Source organism: Myxine glutinosa, chromosome 9 (genome assembly GCF_964187855.1).
Source record: "Myxine glutinosa chromosome 9, kmMyxGlut1.1, whole genome shotgun sequence".
Taxonomy (NCBI): domain Eukaryota; kingdom Metazoa; phylum Chordata; class Myxini; order Myxiniformes; family Myxinidae; genus Myxine; species Myxine glutinosa.
The window spans coordinates 136,964,977-136,988,650 of NC_136269.1; the positions used below are offsets into that span (position 1 = coordinate 136,964,977).

The window sequence follows — 23,674 nt, forward strand, 5'->3', positions numbered from 1 at the left end:
CAGGGAATTACCAGTGAACTGGTGCTCAATTTGCCGACCTGAGAAGGATGACAGGCTGAGTCAACCCCCCTGACGTTAAATCAGCGATCGACCGGGAATCAAACCCAGGATCCTAGGATCCCAAGCCGGCACCCCAACCGCTAAGCCAACGCCAGGCTTAGGTGGTTACCTTTTCCCTGCGGTCCGGCAGCAGCACTGTCTGATCCCATGTCCCAATATAAACTTGATAGCGGCCTTTGGTGGCCTCAAAACAAACGCCAAGATCAACGTGGGGTAGTTTAAAACCTTGCCCAAATTCTGAAGTACCGACACCCAAAAGTTGGGGCCTCTAGGTGCTACGGTTCGGCCATGAAAGAGTAACGTACAGATGCACAAACCAGCACTCAAAGATATATATAACATTTCAACGTTTTCAATTCACAACATGTGCTGGAACCCCTAAGTAGTTATTTCCCGTGCAGCACTGGGTATGCCACCCAAGCTGCGTCGCCGATCAAGATTGGGTTATTCAGACTTCAGTAAACCATCAAGAAGATTGATGTTTAAAACTGCAACAAAAATTAACTTGAGAGTGCACCACCACCACAGCAATTATGGGCCAAATGGCCTAATTTCCTTCTTCAAGCTCAGTTTCTTGATTTTCAGACATATAATCACACACACATAAGGAGAATTGCCTTGTGGGAGTGGGGGGGGGGGGGGGGGGGGTATGCCCATGACCCGACCCTGGGTAACCCTGGCACGTATGCAAAATCTGTTGAGGATTGGCCCAACTGTTCCGTGTGTATGTTTTTCAGACCTACACAGACATAGAGAATTTCTTGTGGGAGGGGAGGAATTTGTTGGGAGGGGGGTAGACATGGCAAGTGATGCTTATTTACCCCTAGTCATGGTGTCTCGAACTCCAAACATTTGGGTTGCATTTCAAGGGATGGTCGGACAGCGATTCCCAAAGACAGGCTTTAAAAGACTTGGACAGACTACCGGGAACTCAGTTACACAACCGAAGAGAGAATTCTAGTTGATATTCCTTACAGAAAAGGTACTCTCTGGAATTTTTGCTTGAAAATGAAACTTGTTTTTCTCAACTCGAGTGAATGACCTCTCGGCATGGATGGCTCGTCTAATGTTAGAACACCTGTTACAGACTACGTTATCCAGCTCTCGGAAAATCTTGAAAATGTGGACCCCCTCCGCTGTCTGTCGTCCATATGTCCGAGTGGGTGTGCCGAGCACCTTCAATCGTCCGGTCCGGGTAATCTGGTTCGCGGAGTTCTGGGAGCAGCCTGGTTACACTTCGTTGTACTTTTTTGTATACAGAGTCGAGGCTCATGGAAGAGCTAGATCACAGAACGGATCAGGACGCAACATAACAAAAGGGACAGCAGAGAGCGAGAGGATGGGAAATGCTGACCGCAGGGCCGAGGGAGAAAGTAGATGTAGACGGACAAACAAGGCTTGCGGGTAACGATTAGGGGTAGGGGTTGGATAAGATGGCTACAGAAGCAAAATTTAGGGAGAGGACGGAGATGAAGACCATATTCATCCTTTTTATAGGAAAGGGAGCAGACTGTACTATAGTATTCCAATTGTAGACGTACAATTGATCTGTAGAGTAGAACAAGTCCCTTCCTGTCTCATGATGAGAACGTGCTTGTCGAGATGTAAATCTCAGAACTTGCTCATGGTAACTGAAGGATAAGCTTGGGTCGATGAGTCCTCCTCAGATCCTCCTCCTCCTCCTCCTCCTCCTCCTCCTCCCTGACATCTTGAATCACGTCTCGGTTATTGCACCTCATCCTCCATGACGTAGAGAGGTAAACTCGCGGTTTCTTCTTCCACAGTGGATTAGTTTACAGCTTATGACCATTAAAGGTAACTTGCAGCACCTGGACCACTTCATGGCTACTAAAGACATCCGCCCAAAGTGCTGCCAGAAAGATCCCAACAAAGCTTGCTTGGGGAATCACGGGTTAAAGGTCACGTTCCAAGCACTAGATCCAGGTGAGTGTAATGTCACGTGGCTCCAGTAAGAGTAACAGGTATTTATGAAATCCATCGAATCAGAGCAAACTTGGTGGTGATTTTGTCCGATTTCCCTCCATAACTCAAAACACCCACCAAGTCCGCGTTTATAAGCATGTTGTTGTTGTTGTTGTTGTTGTTGTTGCGAATGCGATACCCACACGGCCAGGATGCGATCTCCCCTGTGTACCCCCGCTCTGTCCGCAGATCCTCCGGGCAGGACCGCACTCACGTGCTGCAGAGGTGCGTACAGCGCTCCGTGGATGCTCCTCAGAGTGCCGCCCTCGCTCACCTGCGGTCACGTGATCGCGTCATCCTCAACACCTCAGCGCCGGATATTCACGGATAAATAAAATATTTAATTAAAAAAACAACACGACTCCGGCTTACCTGTCCCCTCACGTTAAAGCCATAGCCCGTCTCCGCCTTGACGACACGAACGAGCCTCGGGCCCGGTTTCTCGACTTCGCCGCACTTGTCCCAGCCGTCGCGAAACGAACCCTCGTCGCAGTCACAGTCTCCGTGACCATCACCGTTCGTTCCTTCGGTGAGACACGGAGCCGTGGAGCCCTGCATTAGGCGCTCCTCGGCCATCTTGAGGCGCACGACGTCAGGCAGGTCAGGTCACCTGACACCTCACGTCACGCGGATAGGTCAAACCGACTGACCAATCACCCATCCTTGAGAGAGGAGATCGTGTGACGTCATCGAGACGTCACCGTTCCTCGCGCGTATCCGCCATTGCCGAGGACAGGGAGTTCATTTCGGATTGACATTAGGATAATGGTGAACACCAAGCGCACAGAGTAGGACAATGGTGAACTTTTGTGCTGTTGTCGGGTGTCACAACAGGGCAGATCGAGAGAGAGATCGATCGTTTTACAAGCTGCCCTCGATAATAGTCTCTCAGGGTGAACAGACGTTGGAATTATCGAGTAAGAGGCAATCAGCATGGCTCGCCTGCATCGCTCGGGATGATTTGAAACTATCAAATTATCCTTACACTCGTGTGTGCTCAGATCACTTCATGTCCGGTAAGTAATATCATTATTTGACGTGTTCTTTACATTTTCAAAATCGTGTCGCCACAGAATTCAACGTCACTTCCGCTGTCCAATGACGCACTTCCGCTGTGAGGAGAGGGTTCGCAAAATGGTGCCGCCATTACGGGAGACAGAGTGAGGCGCTTACAACGGGAAGTTAAGGTGAAAATGCCGTGCTTTTGTGTAGTCTTAGGGTGCTTGAATCGTGCAAACAGAGAAAAGGATACATCGTTTTATCGCGTCCCAGGAATTATAACAAATCAAGGAACTCAAACTGAGGAATTGTCAAGAAAACGGCGGGAGAAATGGCTCAACAACATTTCACGCGCCGATCTCGTTGATGACGGCAAGAAAGAAATTCGTGTGTGTAGTGACCATTTCATCAGTGGTAAGTGTTCCCCAATGCAAGACTGGGTATAAATTTTTTTTGTCTTGATCTCTACTTTTCTGTGAGAGAAACGTCCTTCATTTATTTTAAAAGTGAGCTGCGGCAGGAAGTTGCGTGTGCAGGTCTCCTATAGGCGGGTTTACAATGACGTCACGCGTTCGTGTCGCGTGCGGGCGCCGCCATCTTAGAGGTCACAACGAGTGTGAGCGAGAGAGCGTGGATTGGAACACCTGAGCGCGATTTTCAATACGTTTAGTTCACGAAGCGTCCAATACATGTCGATCTGACCGTGACCAGCGCAATGGTTAACAATTGTGCTGTGTTTGGGTGTTCAAACCGATCAAATAGGGACAAGAAGTCGTATTTCTTACTCCCATCGGTGATCACGGGCCAAGGAGACAAAACAAAAGAACTTACAGAGAAAAGACGGGCCAGGTGGATCGCTAACCTCCGACGAGAGTGTTTCACTCCATCGAAACATACTCGTATATGTTCTGACCACTTCATATCAGGTATTTGGGGTTTTGTTTGTGATAAAATGTATGTATGCAGATATGTATGTGTAAAATGTATGTACGTATAATGTATACAGGTATGTACAATGAGATAAAGGTGAACTCATTAGCTTTTGAGGTCATGGGGTTAAAGGTCAGAGGTCATGTTAGGTAAAAATATTTTGACCTTAACTTGTGAACCGGTGATGAGATTTTGACCAAAGTTGGTACAAGTATACATTATGATGCAAATATGAACTGATTTAATTTTGGGGTCAATAGGTCAGAGGTCATGTGAGGTAAAAATCCTGTTACCGTGATAACTTGTGAACCGGTGATGGAGATTTTGACCAAAGTTGGTACAAGGATACAGTATTATGATGCAAAGATGAACCGATTTGATTTTGGGGTCAATAGGGCAAAGGTCAGTCTGTAATAGTTTATAACTTGAGAACAGCTGAAGAGATCCAAGTCAAAGTTGGTGCAGGTATGTACAATGATGTAAATATATAAACTGATTTAGATTTTGGAGGCTTGAGGTTAAAGGTCAGAGGTCATGTAAAGTAAAAATCCTGTTACTACAAGAACTTGTGAACCAGTGATGGTATTTTGACCAAAGTTGGTGCAAGTATGCATTATAATGCAAAGATATGATTTAATTATGGGGTCAAAGGTCAGAGGTCATGTTCAGTAAAAATCCTGTTACCACGATAACTTGTGAACCAGTGATGTGGTTTTTGACCAAAGTTGGTACAAGTATGCATTATGATGCAAAGATGAACTGATTAAATTTTGGGGTCAACAGGCAGAATTCAAACTTGGTGCAGGTATGTATAATGATGTGAAGATATAAACTGATTTAGATTTTGGGGGCTTGAGATCAAAGGTCAGAGGTCATGTTCAGTAAAAATCCTGTTACCATGATAACTTGTGAACCAGTGATGGGATTTTGACCAAAAATTGGTACAAGTATGTATTATGATACAATGATGAACTGATTTAATTTTGGCCTTAAATTTCAAAAGTCTGTAATACGTTTTTGTTACGGCGATAACTTAAAAACTACTGAAAGAAACTAAATCGAACTTGGTTCAGGCATGTATAATGAGGTAAAGATGAACTTTAAATTTAGGTAAATTTAGATAATTTAGGTCAAAGGTCAGAGGTCATGTTAAATGCTGTTCCCAAGCTAACTTGTGAGCCAGTGATGGGTTTATGACCAAACTTGGTACAAGTATATATCATGATGCAAAGATGAAATGATTAGATATCGGCATGAAGAGGTCAAAGGTCAGAGTCTGTAATAGGTTTTCATTACCCCGATAACTTAAAGGGACACAATCATGAAATATTTTGAAGAGATATGTTTTTGACTTGGAGGATGATATCCCTAACCCATTAGCAGAAAAAATATTTTTGGGAGAATAATAAGCCCGATAATCATGTTTTAACATTGGATTATTTTCACTTCCATTGTGCAAATGAGCTACTTCCATGATGTCAACATTTCACAACTCATTTATGGGCACGTACATCACTCATTTATGGGCATGACAAGTTATTCTAGCGTTTAAGATGCCAATGTTCCAAGCTTTTAACTGTTCAAATCGTCGAGGAATTTGCCCCACAAGTTTTTTTTTTTCTTCTTCTTTTGCCCACAAAAAGATCGACTCTGACCCACGACCTCCACCGTGCAACCTCCACCACGCAACCTCCACCCCCCTCTTGCTGTGTAACCTCAGTCCTCTTGCCATACGCCGGCTAACCCTGACTGTGTTGTGTGCGTGTGCGTACGTGTGCCTGTGTCTACAGTCACGTGAAAAAGTAAGTACACCCCATGTAAAGTTTTGACTTTTTCAACATATTTCAACATACAGCTATTTGATCTTCATTTCAACAATAAAAAATAAAAAAACCACCTTTAGAGGCCATTTTTCCCAGCAAGCGGGGGTTGGTCTTTTTCGGGGACAGTGGTTGTTGTTTTTTTGGTCCCCTTTTTGAAGCAATGTTTTACGGCCGGATGCCCTTCCTGCAGCCAACTCTTTTTGTCGCCTTTTTACGACAAACAGGGAATTACCAGTGAACTGGTACTCAATTTGCCGACCTCGGAAGGATGACAGGCTGAGTCAACCCCCCTGGCGTTAATTCAGCGATCGACCGGGATTCGAACCCAGGATCCTAGGATCCTAAGCTGGCACCCTAGCCGCTAGCCCAACACCAGGGCACCAGGGCTTTTTTTCCCCCATTTGATCTTTTGTCATCAAATTTTCAACAAAGCTTCATTTCAACAATATTGATAGATAAAGGTGATATAATATAACAAATATTATGAAACATTTACATTTTGTAGTCCATTGTATAATTTAAATAAACATAAATGCAAATTTCGCGTGTAGAAAAAGTAAGTACACCCCGACATTTATCACGACTTCAAATACCTAAAATTAGAATCAGGTGCACCAGCTCAGGTGCAAATGATTAGAACATCGTTAGAGAGGATCTTGGAGGAACCTGTCTTATTTAAACCTCAGACATTTAGTTTGGTTTGCTCTTTGTTGTTGAAGCGTGCGGTGTCACCATGCCTCGATCAAAAGAGCTCTCTGAGGCCTTCGGAAAGAAGGTTATAGATGCCTACGAGTCTGGGAAGGGATTTAAAAAGATCTCCAAACAATTTGAAATCGATCATTCGACTGTCCGGAAGATCATCTACAAGTGGAGAAGATTCCAAACAACTGCCAACTTGTTCAGGCCAGGCCGCCCCAGCAAGTTCAGCCCGAGAGCAGACCGCAAGATGCTGAAAGAAGTCTCTAAGAACCCCAGAATGTCATCACGGGACCTACAGGTAGCTCTTGCCACTGTTGATGTCAAAGTGCACGAGTCTACCATTAGAAAGAGGCTGCACAAATTTGATCTACATGGGGGGTGTGCCAGGAGGAAACTTTGCTGTCCAGAAAGAACATCAGGGCAAGACTAAAGTTTGCCAATGAACACCTGGGCAAAGACCAGCACTTCTGGAGCAATGTGCTCTGGACAGATGAGTCAAAGGTAGAGCTATTTGGCCACAGTACCAGAAGACATGTTTGGCGAAAACCAAAAACAGCATTTGACCACAAGAACCTGATACCAACTGTAAAGCATGGTGGTGGAAATATTATGGTTTGGGGCAGCTTTGCTGCATCATGGCCTGTGCAGCTCACCATCATAGAATCCACTATGAATTCTTCATTGTACCAGAGGGTGCTTGAGGATAATGTGAGGCCATCTGTTGGAAAGTTGAAGCTCAACCGAAGGTGGACCTTGCAACATGACAATGACCCTAAACATACCAGTAAATCCACCAAGGAATGGCTTAAAAGAAAGAAATGGATGGTTCTGGAATGGCCAAGTCAAAGCCTGGATCTAAATCCCATCGAGATGTTGTGGGGGGATTTGAAACGAGCTGTGCATGCAAGAAACCCCTCAAACACCACACAGCTGAAAGAATGCTGCATGGAGGAGTGGGCAAAAATTTCTCCCAGTCGATGTCAGAGACTGGTAGACAGCTATAAGAAACGTCTACTTGAGGTTGTTTCTGCCAAAGGGGGCAAAGCCACCTATTGGAGCCAAGGGTGTACTTACTTTTTCCACATGCGAAATTTGCATTTATGTTTATTTAAATTATACAATGGACTACAAAATGTAAATGTTTCATGATATTTGTTATATTATATCACGTTTATCTATCAATATTGTTGAAATGAAGATCAAATAGCTGTATGTTGAAATATGTTAAAGTCAAAACTTTACATGGGGTGTACTTACTTTTTCACGTGACTGTATGTGTCCCATATCTTTTTTTTTTCCCATTTGATCTTTTGCATCAAATTTTCAACAAAGCTTTATCATGAGTGCGGAGAAGCCAAACTAATAATTTGGTCAAAAGGTCAAAGGACAACATCACAAATCATCACTTTTCATCCAATTGACCTGAGATTTTAAGAATTTGCATTTTGGGTCAATTAATTGGTTCACCAATTAATGATTAAAAGCACTGGTACAATGATTAAAAGCTATGAGCCGATTGTTGTTTTGTTTTTTTAGATTAAAAGGTCCAAGACTGCATAAAATCATCAATTTTTGTTCGATTGACTTGAAATTTGAGCAGGGTTTGCATATTTGGTCATTGAATTGGTTCACCAATAAAACTCTAGAAGCAGATTGGTTTGAGGTCAAAAGCAAGGTGAAGGTCACTGAAAATCTTCGATTTTTTGGAATTTTTAAAGCTGATTTTGTCATGTTTAGCATACAGAAGAAGTCGAAATACATACTGGATGCAGACGGGCGTTTACATTTTCAGATGCATTGTAGTTTCACTTACATTTAACACATTCATTTATTGATTAAAGTGACTATGTGTAGGAAGGGTGTCGGAGTGAACTCCATTCAATGTACAATGTGCGCTGAGTGGGTTCATCAAAAATGTAGTGGTCTGAGAGGGTCATTAACCAGTGTGGCAGCTACATTCAAATGTGAGGTGTGCACAGAGGGAGCTGCAGATGGAGGAAATGTTGAGTTGGATCTTGGAGACGGCGTGAAGCTGGAAGGTGTGAAAACATTTTGCTACCTCGGAGACATGCTGAATGGAGAAGGTGGATCAGACTCAGCAACGGTTGCTAGAATGAGATGTGCATGGAAGAAGTTTCGGGAACTGAGTGGCATGCTTTTGAGGAGGGGAGTGTCATTGATGCTAAAGGGAAAGGTGTATGCTGCATGTGTGAGAAGTGTTATGATTTATGGGAGCGAGACATGGGTAATGAACGTAGAGCAGCAACGAAGGTTGGAAAGGGTGGAAATGCGAATGGTTCGATGGATGTGCGGAGTATCGTTGAGAGAGAGGAAGACAAATGATGAATTGCGAAAGATTATGGGAATAGAGCCTGTGATGGATGCTGTGAAGAGGAACAGGTTGAGATGGTTTGGTCATGTGTTGAGGAAGGATGAAAGTGACTGGTTGAGAAGAGTGATGGAAATGAATGTAGAAGGAAGTAGAAGACGGGGAAGACCGAGAAAGACTTGGCTTAAGATGGTGGAAGAAGAAATGCGGCAAGGGGGTTAACAAGGAGAGATGCAGAAAATAGGGCGAGATGGAGAAGATTGTCATGGGGACCGCAAGGCTAACCCCCGCTCTAGCAGGGAAAATGGCCTTTAAAATGCATGTTGTTGTTGTTGTTGTATTATTGATTAAAGTGCTGTGCTTCATTTTGCTTTTCTTTTTAACCCCTAAAAATTTCCCAAGTGTGCCAAATAGTACTTTATTATTATCTTCTTTTTTTTTAGGTGTAACAAATTGTGCGCAAAGACGGTAAACAATACTGGACATCACTCTAGACAAGCACAGCCGGTAAACTTGGGTGAAGTGATGTAACTTCCTGGAACGTTCTGTGTACGGTGACGCCATCTTGTCGCTTCCCTTTTCCCTTCACAATCAACTGGGTAATTGAAACGAAATCTTCCCCTCCCATTTTTCCCCATGGGATGCCAACACATGGGACTTGTCTGTGCTGTATCATCTAAATATTCAGTGTCTTTCAAGGAAGCAGCACCCACCATTTTTGTCTATGGTATGACTCGGCCGAGGTTTGTGTGGAACCGGAAATCTCCAGACTCTGAGGGGATGCTCGAACCACAATGAAGTTTAAAAGAAAAGTTTTTGAATTAAAAAAAAAAAAAAGAAGACGAAGAAGCATATCTTTTGCATCTCTCATGTACAGCAATTTCACGAGCCCTCGATCTTGTATACAAAAAAAAAAATATATATATATATATAACCAAATCATTTGTATATGTCAGAGAGAGATGGATATTTTATTTTTTGTAAATTGTAAAATTGTTTTGTAAATTTTTGTAAATCTGAGAGAGAGAGAAAAATAGAGATTTGCTCATTTATAGGTAATATGGTCAGGTGTTTTCTCGTCAATGAAAGACAGCTTGGAATATTTTTGTTTGTTTGTTTTTATAGGGAAGGCAGCGAAACTTTATGATACGACAAATCCCGACTGGATACCGACAGTGAACATGGGCCGCACAAAGATGAGCGGTGCATCACCAAGCAATCCCCAGAGAACAGCTAAGAGAGTGCAGAAAAGAAAGAGGCTTCACACTTCAACGGCACATCTGTCCTTCCATAATTACAATAAGTCCTTGGATGCACCCGGCAGTTCATCGCTGGAAAACGGTAAGCGGAACATGTCAATAAAGAGGAAGGAGTTTGACGTTGGCGGGTAAAGGAGGGGATTGTGGATTACCAATTAAATAAATAAATCTTGGGTTGTACTCTGTCATTTACTTTTTTGACAAGCTGATATATTTGTCAAGGACAGCTGATGGGATTTTATAGGATGGACAGCATCCCCCGCCCCCTTCCCATGCCTCCCCCCCGCTTCCCAAGCCCTCTCCCTCCCACAGATCTCCCGACGTCTCTGCTCTCCATCTTGTCTCCCACTCCCTTTATCATATGTTTTATGTGTCAGTTTGTCTTTTTGTGATCAATGTTAGCTCTTACACGAGCCTCGATCTCGTATACAAAAAAAAACTGAATGGTGCCAAAAGCACCGACCATCCTGTGCATTGTTCCCTGTACAATGCAGTGACGTCATCCAGTATGACGAACGCTTTAAGAAAAGTTTACTTTCGACCAGGCAGATCTGAATAAATGGAAGAGTTGCAAGTAGATTTAGTTGGCATGAACATAATTGTAGGATTGGTAAAATTTTATGCAACCGAGGTTTGGGGACGATGCTCAAAGTGATGAGAGAGGAAATAGGAAACTCAAACTGACACAGACATACACTGTCCTTTATTTAAATATATTTGATTTTGATGAGCTGCACTCTTACAGGAGTGTTGGTGCTGCAAAAGCAGTCTATTGGTAAGGCTTATACTGGGTGGTGTGCCATTGCCTTCCCAGCATTGTTTGTCCATGCTCCATCCTTTCAAATGCTGAGTGTTAAGCAAGGAAGCAGCACGTACCATTTTTAAAGTCTTTCGTATGACGGGGGCCGGGGTTTGAACCACCGACCTCCCAGACTGATCAGAGCGGACGCTCTAACCATTGCACCACCGAGTCTGGTTATTAGTCCTCTACCGGTGTACCCCGGAGGGGACTATAGGTTTGCACTCCGTCAGTCTGTCAGTCCGTCATGCAAAGAACAGTTTTCCGGACGTTTTTTCTAAACGCTTAATGCTAATGATTTCAAACTTGGCACTTGGGTTCCTCATGATAAGTTACAGATCAAGTTCGAACTTCACGACGTTTCGATCATTTTTGACAAAGTTATGGCACTTTCAACTTTGGGAATTCTGATGATCCTTAACTCAGTGCCATTTTAAGTTTTAATTTCCTTTAAAAAAGATTTTCTCTGCAATAATAGGACTGATTGAGATAAAATTTTCACCATAGGAGGGGCTCGGTCTGTAGAATATTTTAATGGTAATTATGACGTCACAGGTCACGTGGTTCGGCCGCCCTATTGTTTTTCGTGAAAACATGAAAACTTTTTTCTCTGCAACGGCTGAACAGATCGAGGCCAAACTTTGCAGGCAGATTCGCATACCCATGACGAACAAAAAAGTCAAAGAGCATGACGTCATGCGTCACATGGTTTCAAAGTTATGACGTTTTTAAGCATGAACCTTTAAAACCGAGCTCCTCCGTCATTTTTTATCCAATCGAGGGGAAACTTCACAGATCTGTTCAGCATGTCGGTCTACTAAAACGTCATTTTGGAATTTGCGATAGGGCACGTGGTTTGGCAGATATCGTTAATTAAACGAAAATATTTTTAAAAATGGATATCTCTTGTTTAGTCTAGAGTTCTCCTCAAGCCGCACCGCGCGCCCTCAGCCTCGTCTCGCGAACGTCAAAAGGGCGACACAGCGCGCGCTTTCGGGAGGGGCGGAGCCAAGCCGAGCAACATATATATATACACATCGATCATTGATCGTGATAGCCTGGTATTGGCTTAGCGGTTAGGGTGCCGGCTTGGGATCCTAGGATCCTGGGTTTGAATCCCGGTTGATCGCTGAATTAACACCAGGAGGGTTGACTCAGCCTGTCATCTTTCTGTGGTCGGCAAATTGATTACCAGCTCACTGGTAATTCCCTGTGTGTCGCAAGAGGTGACTAACAGGGTTGGCGGCAGGAAGGGCATCCGGCTGTAAAACATTGCTTTAAAAAGGGGACCACGGTGCCCAAAAAAGGCCAACCAACCCCTGCTCTGCGGGGAAAAATGGCCTCTAAAGGTGGTTCTTCTTCTTGATCATTGATCGTGAACCGGAAAATATAATAAATTACTGATATTCAGCGACTCGAAAGGTTCTTTATCAACAACTTATTTTGTCGTGCTTCTGCTGACCTGTCTGCAAGGTGTATAAATCGAAGTCCCGAGTGCGAATCACAGGTGAGCCCGTCCTGAGGTAATTGGGAACGATTGGGAACCTGTGGGTAAAGAACCCTCGGTAATTTCCCCAACAGTTTTCCGGACGACAGACTGCCGGTAGAGGACATGTATTGCAGCGCAATACACAGAATGCTTGTTTATTTATATGGATATGCAAAACATTTTTCGTGACCATGACGTCACAGGTCACATTGTTTGGCGGCTAGGATTTTTTGAAGAATAAAACTTTAAAAAGCCTCCTCCTCCAGAATGGTTGAACAGATTTTTTTTTTTTTTTTTTTTTTTTTTTTTTTTTTTGTATACAAGATCGAGGCTCGTGAAAGAGCGAACATTAATCACACAGAAAGACAAACCGACACATAAAACATATAACATCGGGAGCGGTAGACAAGATGGGGAGAGAGGGGGAAGGACACAAACACAACATTTGAGAGCAGGGACCGAGAGACATGGAGACATCGAGAGATCTGAGAGAGGGCGAGGGCTTTGGGGGGGGGGCATGGGAAGGGGGCGGTGGGAGAGGTATAAAACATATGGACACTGCCAGGACTTCCAGGAAAGAAGTTGGAATTTCAAACAAGGTGGATCTGGGGTGAATTAGCGGGGGTAGAAAAGATCAAGGTTTTGGATGGGGGAAGATAAGAGATGGTGGTGAACAGCTGTTTTAAAGACCTGGAGGGAGGAGTGGGATTGAAGGGAGTGAGGGAGTTTGTTCCAGAGGCGGGAGAAAAGAGGAATGAAAGAGTGAAGGTGAGCAGAGAGCCGAGATTTCGGCAGTTTAACCATCAGAGGGTTGCTGGCAGATCTTGTGCGACCTGTAGGAATATTTGGGGGACAGAGCACAGAGAGAGCTGGGGGTGCAAGGCCGGAGAGGAGTCGGTAGAAGACAGAAAGACCACCTATCGAACAGAAACTTCACATATATGTTCCCCATGTGTTGCGTATACCATGCTGTATTTCAAGTATTTTCAAGTACGTTGCTTATACCAAGTACTGGGTACATTATGTTGTATTTCTCTGAAAAAAGATTCGGAGAAAGTTGAGTCGACCAACGTCATGACTCAACCGTGCTACCATCCAGATAGTAAGTAATGTACGATGCCAGCGTTTTTAAATCCCGAAGTTGCTCGACAATGTAAAGAAAACAAATCCCCTCCCCCTTTTCCCTTTTTCCTCCCACCCTAACCCTATTTAAACAATGTCTGCATAGATGATGCATCCTGACTACACTTACTCTGTAGGATCTCATAAAGGTCAGCTGAACCTTGTGCAGTTTTTATCACACCTTCATATTTGAATCCCACGTACCAAAGTAGGAAGCCCATTACATTTATCAATTGTAATTTCACAACATTATATTAACTGCCATGGAAAGCAAGGGGCAGCTGACAGTTCGGAATGGTATTTACATTGTAACTGATCGTAAATTTTGTTTGAATACACACAAAGTAGCAGCAACGATGTCTTGTAACAAATGCTGCTTGTCTTTATAATGTGGACTGAACATCGTTTTACGTTTGTGGGGGTACGTGATGACTGACATACCATAGTGGAGATTGGATTGTATAAATTAGCATGGACCCCGTGTGTTTTTTTGTATTTTTTTGTATACAAGATCGAGGCTCGTGAAAGAGCTAACATTAATCACACAAAAAGTCAAACCGACAGATAAAACACAAAAAAATAAGGGGAGCGGTAGACAAAATGGGGAGAGAGGGGGAAGGACACAAACACAACATTTGAGAGCAGGGACATCGGGAGAAATGTGGGAGGGGGAGGGCTTGGGGGGAGGTGGGAGAGGTATAAAACATATGAACACTGCAAGGACTTCCAGGAAGGAAGTTGGAATTTCCCAAAAAAAAAAGTGTATCTGGGGTGAATTAGCGGGGGTAGAAAAGATCAAGGTTTTGGATGGGGGAAGATAAGAGATTGTGGTGAACAGCTGTTTTAAAGACCTGGAGGGAGGAGTGGGATTGAAGGGAGTGGGGGAGTTTGTTCCAGAGGCGGGAGAAAAGGGGAATGAAAAAGTGAAGGTGAGCAGAGAGCCTAGATTTTGGCAGTTTAACCATAAGAGGGTTGCAGGCAGATCTTGTGCGACCTGAAGGAATATTGGGGGGACAGAGCACAGAGAGAGCTGGGGGAGCAAGGCCGGAGAGGAGTCGGTAGAAGACAGACAGACCACCAACCTGCCTGCGGTGAGTGAGTGAAAGGCCCTCGGAGATAACTTCATCGCAGGAGATTCCAATGATTCTGAAAGCTTTGGATTCAACAGCGTGAAGCCGAGCTAGGTGTGAGGCAGGAGCACCAGCCCAGACGGGGGAGCAGTATTCCATTGAGCTGCGGATGAAAGCCTTGTATGTGGTGAGGAGCTCAGGTGTGCCAAGGAAAGACTTCGCACGACGGAGGATGCCCAGTCGGCGACTGGCTTTGGAGGCCAGCTTGGAAATGTGGTTTTCCCAAGAAAGATCATGGCAGATAGTGAGACCCAAAAGCTTGAGCGACAGAACTTCTTGGAGAGGATTGTTGAGAAAGTAGATGGGAGGGTTTTCCAGTGGGTCCTTTCGGAGAGACATTGTAAGAGTGTGAGATTTGTCAGGATTGAAAGACATGTTCCACTTGTTTGACCAGTCTGTGATTTTGTCCAGGTCTGCAGAGAGTGAGGAGGCTGCAGACTGCCGATCTGAGGGATGAGGAATGGAGCGGCAGATAGTGGAGTCATCAGCAAAGAGATAGAGAGGATTTTCCAGAGAGTCGGAGAGATCATTGATACACACAACAACAACATGCATTTTAAAGGCCATTTTCCCTGCTAGAGCGGGGGTTAGCCTTAAAGATCATTGATGATTGATGATCATTGATGAAGATCATTGATGAAGACCAGAAATAGCACAGGGCCCAGAACACTACCTTGGGGAACTCCAGCCAGAACAGGAAGGGGAGATGAGAGAAATCCATTCAGGGCCACATGTTGCCTATGACCAGAGAGGAAGTCCGCAAGCCATGAGTGGAGATTTCCATGGATACCATAGGAGGAGAGTTTGGTGAGCAGAGCTGGGTGCCAGACCGTATCGAAGGCACGTGATATGTCAAGTGAGACAGCTCTGATTTCCTGTTTGGCATTGAGGACCTCCATCCATTGTTGAGACAGCAGAAGCAACATGTCCAGAGTAGAATGACCTGGTCTGAATCCAAATTGATGATCAGAGATCAAGCCATTGGAGAAGAGGAAGGATTTGATATCCGAAGCAATGATGAAATCCATGACTTTGCTGATAATTTGAAGCAGGCTGATTGGTTTGTAGTTGCAAGGATCTGTTTTTGCACCTTTTTTGTGTAAAGCGGTAATGTTTGCTGATTTCCAAGATGCTGGCAGATGACCTTGAGCAAAAGAGAGGGTGAAAAGAACCGAGAGAGGGTGAGATAGAGCGGCAAAGCGGGATTTTAGGACCCGTGGGCTGATGCCGTCTGGTCCAGTTGCAGAATCAGAGTCGAGGTTTGACAAAAACTTCTCCACCTTGTCAGGAGAGAAGGACACATAGTCCAGGAGCAGTTGGTTTCGACTGGGAAAGGTGGGAACAGAGAGAGATGGGTTTGGGACACAAGATTTTGAGGCAAACACAGAGTTGAGGCATTCGGCTTTGTCACATGCGGTGTCAACTGTTTGGCCATTTGAGGTAAGGGAGGGGATGGAGGGGGGAACAAACATCAGAAACGGATTTGACCACAAGCCAGTTGAAAGACGCCAGAGTTGGAAGCCCATCTTGATGTATGCAAGTCGAAAAACAGTGAGCTTAAGGTTGTTTGTGTGTTCTTCACACGCGGGGGGCGGAGGGGGGGAGGGTGAAGACATGCTAATTCGGTATCGTCTGCGGGTAGTTCTACTAGTATGTGATTGCCTACTGTGATTTCCCCTATGTTCTTCCAATTATAACAAGCCGGCCAGAAAAACCCACATCTTTACAGTTACAACAATAACAACAACAACAACCACAAGCACTCTATTAAACCACGCCTACCGGCATAAATGCTGCCAGTACCCGGACATTACGATCGACAATTGAACCCCACCTCTAAAGGTTCGTAACTCACAGGCCACGCCCCGAGCTTCGTGATTGATCGTGGAGACATGGGATGATTTGACGGAGCTCGGCGATTGGTCGGGGTGACACCATCGATAGACTTCGAGAACGGATAAGACACACAAAAAAACACAAGACGCACAAAAGAATAGACACACAAACACACTAACACATCAACACTCACAAACACAAGAAAAAATTATTACCCTGTGTTGAAAATCAATAGTGAAACCACACCAATGATTATGAATGAACAAACTTGTATTATAAATCACACCCAGGTAATACGGTACAGCAAATGGCCATTCAGAGTGCACTCTATATATATCTTGTATAAAGGCAAGTGACTCACTGCTCTGCCAGCAAATGAACGGACACTCCTCAATGTCTCAATGACTTTTCCCAAGGCGAATGGGATTCGCCCCAGCGGCCGATGGAACGAAATCCGTTCGAAGCCCGAATCTCGCTCTCCAGTCGATATCCGAAGCGTGTACAGTGGGCAACGGTGCTCTTCCCGCCAAACTGTACAACGGCGCCCTCCAGAGGCGCACCTTCACCGCTCCCTCAGCAAACCGCAACGTAATTGGAGGCGAAGCGGTCGCACCCAATCATCCCCGACAGACGGTAGGATGTTGGGGGTGAGGATGACACGAAGCAAACGATCACCGGTGTCCGAAGCACGGGGTTCAAAATGGCTGACAGCTCTGGCTTGAGCCGATGCGACGAGGCAAGGATTCGTCGGAATCTCAGCGCCCCAAATCTGTCTTCGCAGATTTCTCCACTCCAGCGAATATTCGTATCGCCGGATGTCCCTTCCAGGAACTTAAAATCCCCTCGCGACTGTCGGTAAACCTGGCTCGTTACGGAGCGCTGATGTCACCGTCCTCTCCGACTTTGCGCGCGCTGCTCCCTTTTCTTCACCTCATTGTCTTCTCCTTCGGTTTCCTGTTTCACTTACAGTTATCCTTTTTAACATTTGATAACCGTTCGTGAATAATAAACCTTGTGAAACTAATAATAATACATCATATCAGAAACATGTCCAGTGGGTGAAAACCACAATAACGGAAGTCACGAATCCGTAACACAAGCAACACATCAACACACACAAACAACACATCAACACACACAAACAACACAACACACACAAGCAACACATCAACACACACAAACAACACACCAACACACACAAACAACACATCAACACACACAAGCAACACATCAACACACACAAACAACACATCAACACACACAAACAACACAGCAACACACACAAACAACACAACACACACAAGCAACACATCAACACTCACAAACACATCAACACACACAAACATATATACACACACACACAAAAATGCAAACACACACACACACAAACACACACAAACAATGAACCACACAAACGACAAACCACACAAACACAAGCACACAAACACACAAGCCCACAAACAACACAACACACACAAGCAACACATCAACACACACAAGCAACACATCAACACACACAAGCAACACATCAACACACACAAGCAACACATCAACGCACACAAACAACATATCAACGCACACAAACAACACATCAATGTACACAAACAACACATCAACACATACAAACAACACATCAATGCACACAAACAACACATCAATTTTTTTTTTTTTTTTTTTTTTTTTTTTTTTTTGTATACTGAATCGAGGCTCGTGAAAGAGCTAACATTTACTTCACAAACAAATCAACCAGACAAACAAAATATATAAAAAGCGGGAGCGGAAAACAAGATGGGGAGAGAAGGTGAAGCACACAAACACAACATTTGAGAGCAGGGAGATGTGTGGAAGGGAGAGGGCTTGGGGGGAGGAGGCATGGGAAGGGGGGGGGGGGGTGGAGGGAGAAGTATAAAACACAAGGACACCAATGACTTCCAGGACAGAAGTTGGTATTTCAAAAAAGTGGAATTGGGGTGAAATTAGCGGGGGTAGAAAAGATCAAGGTTTTGGATGGGGGAAGATAAGAGATGGTGGTGAACAGCTGTTTTAAAGACCTGGAGGGTGGAGTGGGATTGAAGAGTGTGAGGGAGTTTGTTCCATAGGCGGGAGAAAAGAGGAATGAAGGAGTGAAGGTGAGCAGAGAGTCTTGATTTTGGCAGTTTGACCATAAGAGGGTTGCAGGCAGATCTTGTGCGACCTGTAGGAATATTTGCGGGACAGAGCCCAGAGAGAGCTGGGGGGGCAAGGCCAGAGAGGAGTCGGTAGAAGATGGAAAGACCACCAACCTGCCTGCGGTGAGTGAGTGAGAGGCCCTTGGACTTAGCTTCATCGCGGGAGATTCCAATGATTCTGAATGCTTTGGTTTCAACAGCGTGAAGACGAGCTAGGTGTGAGGCAGGAGCACCAGCCCAGAGGGGAGAGCAGTATTCCATTGTACACAAACAACACATCATTGTACACAAACAACAACACAACACACACAAACAACACATCAACACACACAAACAACACATCAACACAAACAACACATCAACACACACAAACACATCAACACACACAAACAACACATCAACACACACAAACTACACATCAACACACACAAACAACACATCAACACACACAAACAACACATCAACACACACAAACAACACATCAACACACACAAGCAACACATCAACACACACAAACAACACATCAACACACACAACCAACACATCAACACACACAAACAACACAGCAACACACAAACAACACATCAACATACACATCAACACACACAGACCGACACAAACGCGCACACACACACACACACACACACACACAAACACAAACACACACACACACAAACATATATAAACAAACACACACACAGACACATACAAACACACACACACACACACACATACAAACACACACACACACACACACACAAACTACGAACCACATGAACACACACATAGAAACAAACACAAACAACACATCAACACACACAAACAACCACACACACACACAACCGCACACAGATACATACAAATGCAAGCACACACAAACACATACCTTTTCCCCAGCTATTTAAAATTTAGCTGCTCGTCTACCTACTTGTCCAGACCGAACAATTATACTTTTATTTGCAACTGTCAGTCCATTCATGTCCACCAGTCCCAATACCTCCTCACTTCGAAGAAGAACCTTCATTATACTCTTCTCCCATTTAGCATGAATATCGAGAGTATGCGTCTCCCCGCAAAGCTCCGCCCACAATCACCAATCCTGTTGCTCGGTAACAATAATGAGAAGGCGCATCCTTTGTACATTACAATTTCACCTCTGTGTGCGCATGCTTGAATATGAAGTCCGTGTTTTCCCTGCTCCCTGTAACGACACCCATTAGGCTCGTAAAGAGAACGAAACACGCAACGAAGCGTGTTGCGATACCTCAGGGCCGCAGACCACACCACCCAGAACTGCCCAACCGCGCACATCGAAAAGAGTCGCATCGTCACGATGCTCGCCGTCTTCTTCTTCTTCTTCACACATTCGTACTCTCCATGTTCCCGCGCATGCGTACACTCATCTCCACTAGGTTCGTAGCGTATTATTATGCGTTCACCACTTTTCAATCCGGCTCGCTAGACATGTACAAATTCCCCATTTCGAACCCTCCCGAAGCTGGTCGTTACACCATGAGCTATTTGGAGGACTTTCTGAATTGCCTTCCAGGAACTCTCGCGTTGAATGCCAGCAACACAGTGACACCACAGACTCAGTCACACATACACACACAAAGTCACAGTCAGACACCGAGTGAATGACATTGGACACCATCACGTCACATGTTTACTGTGCGTACAACGCTCGTCTGAGACCCAGTTCGAACACAAAGGGATCATTCACACTGACGTCGTACTCCATTCCACAACCGAGATCTCCATCGTAACGCAAAGCGATGCCGATGCCGGACCTTCGCGCGAACACTCGATCGATATTAAACACGTACCTATATCGCTTCGTACGCCAACAATTAACATTTTAATTCCAACCACGCAAACTGAAACGACGTATTTCTGAGTCCACTCGACCCCGCGCTCCGCTCCCTCTGAGCGATTGCTTGGTGCATGCGGCACTCGATCTCTGCAACCTCCAAGAGGAGCACTATCGTTGCTCACAATTCCTGGACGAGACCCCCATTAATAATGGGGGTTCCTGCAGATGTTAAGAATTCTCTTCAAGGATCCTCGCGAATCACAAGGCCAGTCTTCATGCCAGTCCCTATTTTTGTACCCACAGTGATATCAGGTGCATGGTGTACAGGATATATGGTGTACATATATGGATATATGGTGTATGGTGTCAGGTGTATGGTACCTGGTTCCCAGACGTCGAGAGGCCTCCTCTGACTTCATGCTTCATGGGGACTTCATGAGGAGGGACCTCCTCTGTTTAGCACGTGTCTTCGCTTGTGACCACTCACCCATTCCCGTTTCCCAGGAACATCATGCATCAGCCACCTAAATATCTCGCTCAAAACTTTGAACACAGATCATAAAGTTTTCATTGCTGCACCATAGTTTAGCAGTGACTTCCACGTGTACCCCTAATGACAAATATGACATTTTTGTCCCATGGCCTGGCGGCAAGGATTCTCCTGAGCATCATGTTTCCAAAATATCCAAAACCTACCTCACGTTTAATTTGAGTGCCCGATCCGACTGAATCCCCTGTTAAAACTACCTATCGTGCTGCCGGCAGCATCTTTTACACTTTTTTCCCCCCGCAACACGACGCAAGTCCCAATGCATTCGCGCTTAAACGTTCCCTCCAGCAGGAACACTAATTTGCTCTTTTTGCCTTTACGCGTCCATGCGTTCCATATCCATTAATGCTTCTTCCCCATGTTTCTGAAACATATTCTGCGGCTGGCCCGTCCTCTGGGAGGTCCGGGCCACCAGATGTTCCCTGTCCATTACCCATTTTTCTGGTCTTATTTCCCTTGCTTCGAAACCCGTTAGTTTTCAGGGGGTGCCCTTTATCTGGCTCCCCCCACTGACAGGTGCACGGCAATACCCGTAGAGTGTTGCCGTCATTCAGGTCCTCCAGGCAGAGTGTAGCGAGCGTCTGAGTGTACAGGTACCATCTGTCCCTTAAAAAGACACTCGCAATGCATCCGAATGTGACACTCCTGCCGGACATCCACGCGTTACAGTGTGCAGACTCTCTTTCAAGTCTATCTTTGTTGAAACACCGCAACACGTCTCGAGTGTCCAGGCTGTTTTGTCCAGCCTCCCTGGAACACTCGCAAGTGCTCGGACCAAAGTCACTTGATTCTAACACCTGTCTTTAGCAAATTATCTGCACACAGTCCATCCCCTTTTTACCTTTGTTTTTGTGTTCGGAATACGCGCCGGAGACCGAGTCAAGACAAAGTCCTCCACCCAATGGTGACAAGCCACCGTTTTACTGAGAAAGTTCTCACCTTTTTACTGGGCCAGCTTGAAAATGTGGTTTTCCCAGGAAATATCATGACAGATAGTGAGACCCAAAAGCTTGAGTGACAGAACTTCTTGGAGAGGATTGTTGAGAAAGTATATGGGAGGGTTGTCCAGTCAGTCTTTTCGGAGAGACATAGTAAGAGTGTGAGATTTGTCAGGATTGAAAGACATGTTCCACTTGTTTGACAAGTCTGTGATTTTGTCCAGGTCTGCAGAGAGTGAGGAGGCTGCAGACTGCCGATCTGAGGGATGAGGTATGGAGCGGCAGAGAGTGGATTCATCAGCAAAGAGATAGAGAGGATTTTCCAGAGAGACGGAGAGATCATTGATGAAGACCAGAAACTCCAGCCTGAACAGGAAGGGGAGATGAGAGAAAAGTGTGTGTGTTTGTGTGTCAGTGTCAGTGTCATATTTTTGTGGAGTTATGCTGGAGCTTTTTGATTATGCTGGAATGTGATACACCGGAAGATCGTTATGATCGCCTGAGTTGATTAGGCTAATTAACTATAATGAATCTGGAAGGATTCCCATGTTTCTAAACGTGTGCCACGTTAAGGTGTATATAGCAGTTTAGTCGGTCATGGCATGATATTGTAATGACAAAATAAGCAACAAAAACAATGAGACATTGTAACAAAGCATATATTAATTAACACTAAAAATGTTGACGACAATAATAATCTATATTATAATAGCCGTAGATGATTCTGTTGGGTGTCTGTCCGGGGTGTGGCTTACTCGGTTTGCAGAGTAGCTCCACCCATAGCTCCACCCATTCTGGGAGTGGCTTCATATAATTATAAACAAATATCCACCATTTTATTAACTCGCATAGCTTTGAGGCCTGTTTTGTAGGCCCGTGGTGTCTTGCTCTCTCTCCCAGTTTTATTTCAAATCAAATTCGATATATCATTTCATTTTTCACAGTCGCTAACATAGTTTTAGACTCGGTTGAAAAAAAACGGGAAGAAAATCCGATGAAAGTTGCCCTTTATAGAACGAAATGAATTCTCAAACGCCTGTAACTTCAAGGCCATTGAGTCTCTCTCAAGCCTTTATCTCCAATCTAACTCACCATATGATTTCATTTTTATCGATGGTTTTACTTTTAGACTCGGTGTCAGCAATCATTGAGAACATTCCACACACGCGGAAAAATGCAGAGATATATTTTTAAAAATCGCCTCATGGTGTATCATACACCGCCCAACATGACACCGACGGCAACGTCTCGATATATATTAAAAATTCGCTTTTGCTTTTCCGTTAGGATATATTACTTTTTCGTTTGATGACAGTCGTCACAAAAACGTCAACAATGATGCCGACATATATTTCTTCGTTTTTATTTCATTCAACATTATTAGCCGGAAGTAAAATATGTTTCAGGAAATTACCGAGAGATATTTCTTCGTTTTTTTTATTAGTTATGTGCGCATACACTTTAAATAGGTTTATTTGAAATCTTTAATTTTCCACAATATAATTTACTTGCCATTTATCATTTGATGATTACGAGACACTTCCTCTTGAGGATCGTGACAATTCATGCGCTGCGTGGAAACTTCTATTTCCAAAATGAATGAGACGATCGATGAAGAACGCAGACTTGAACAGGATGTAGCAAGAAAGCGAATGAGACGGGCGAACGAGTCCGTCGACAAACGTCAATGCAAACTTGCGGGGTCACCCGTGGGAATCCCACGGGCATGGATGTGTGTGACATTTCG

General features: G+C 44.5%; 2 protein-coding genes across 5 annotated transcripts in view; one reads left to right on the top strand and one right to left on the bottom strand.

Annotated features, from left to right (window-relative positions):
- Positions 1 to 2,740, bottom strand: part of LOC137416287 (sorting nexin-27) — a 34,241-nt gene extending 31,501 nt beyond the window's left edge. The window contains exons 1-2 of the mRNA XM_068101818.2: positions 2,416 to 2,740; positions 2,187 to 2,317 (exon numbers count right to left, since the gene is read on the bottom strand). Coding sequence (XP_067957919.2) covers positions 2,187 to 2,317; positions 2,416 to 2,619 — 335 coding nt within the window. The 5' untranslated portion in view covers positions 2,620 to 2,740. The remainder of the gene's footprint in view (positions 1 to 2,186; positions 2,318 to 2,415) is intronic.
- A 37-nt stretch (positions 2,741 to 2,777) lies between these two features.
- LOC137416288 (uncharacterized) overlaps positions 2,778 to 23,674 on the top strand; it is a 30,154-nt gene continuing 9,257 nt past the window's right edge. Inside the window, exons 1-2 of one of the 4 annotated variants that reach the window (XM_068101820.2) lie at positions 2,778 to 3,059; positions 9,949 to 10,164. In XM_068101820.2, the coding sequence (XP_067957921.1) occupies positions 2,840 to 3,059; positions 9,949 to 10,164 (436 nt within the window). In that variant the 5' untranslated portion in view covers positions 2,778 to 2,839. Of the gene's footprint in view, positions 3,060 to 3,116; positions 3,969 to 9,948; positions 10,165 to 23,674 lie in introns of those variants that run through there. The other 3 variants (XM_068101822.2, XM_068128037.2, XM_078784988.1) reach the window with 3 other exon arrangements.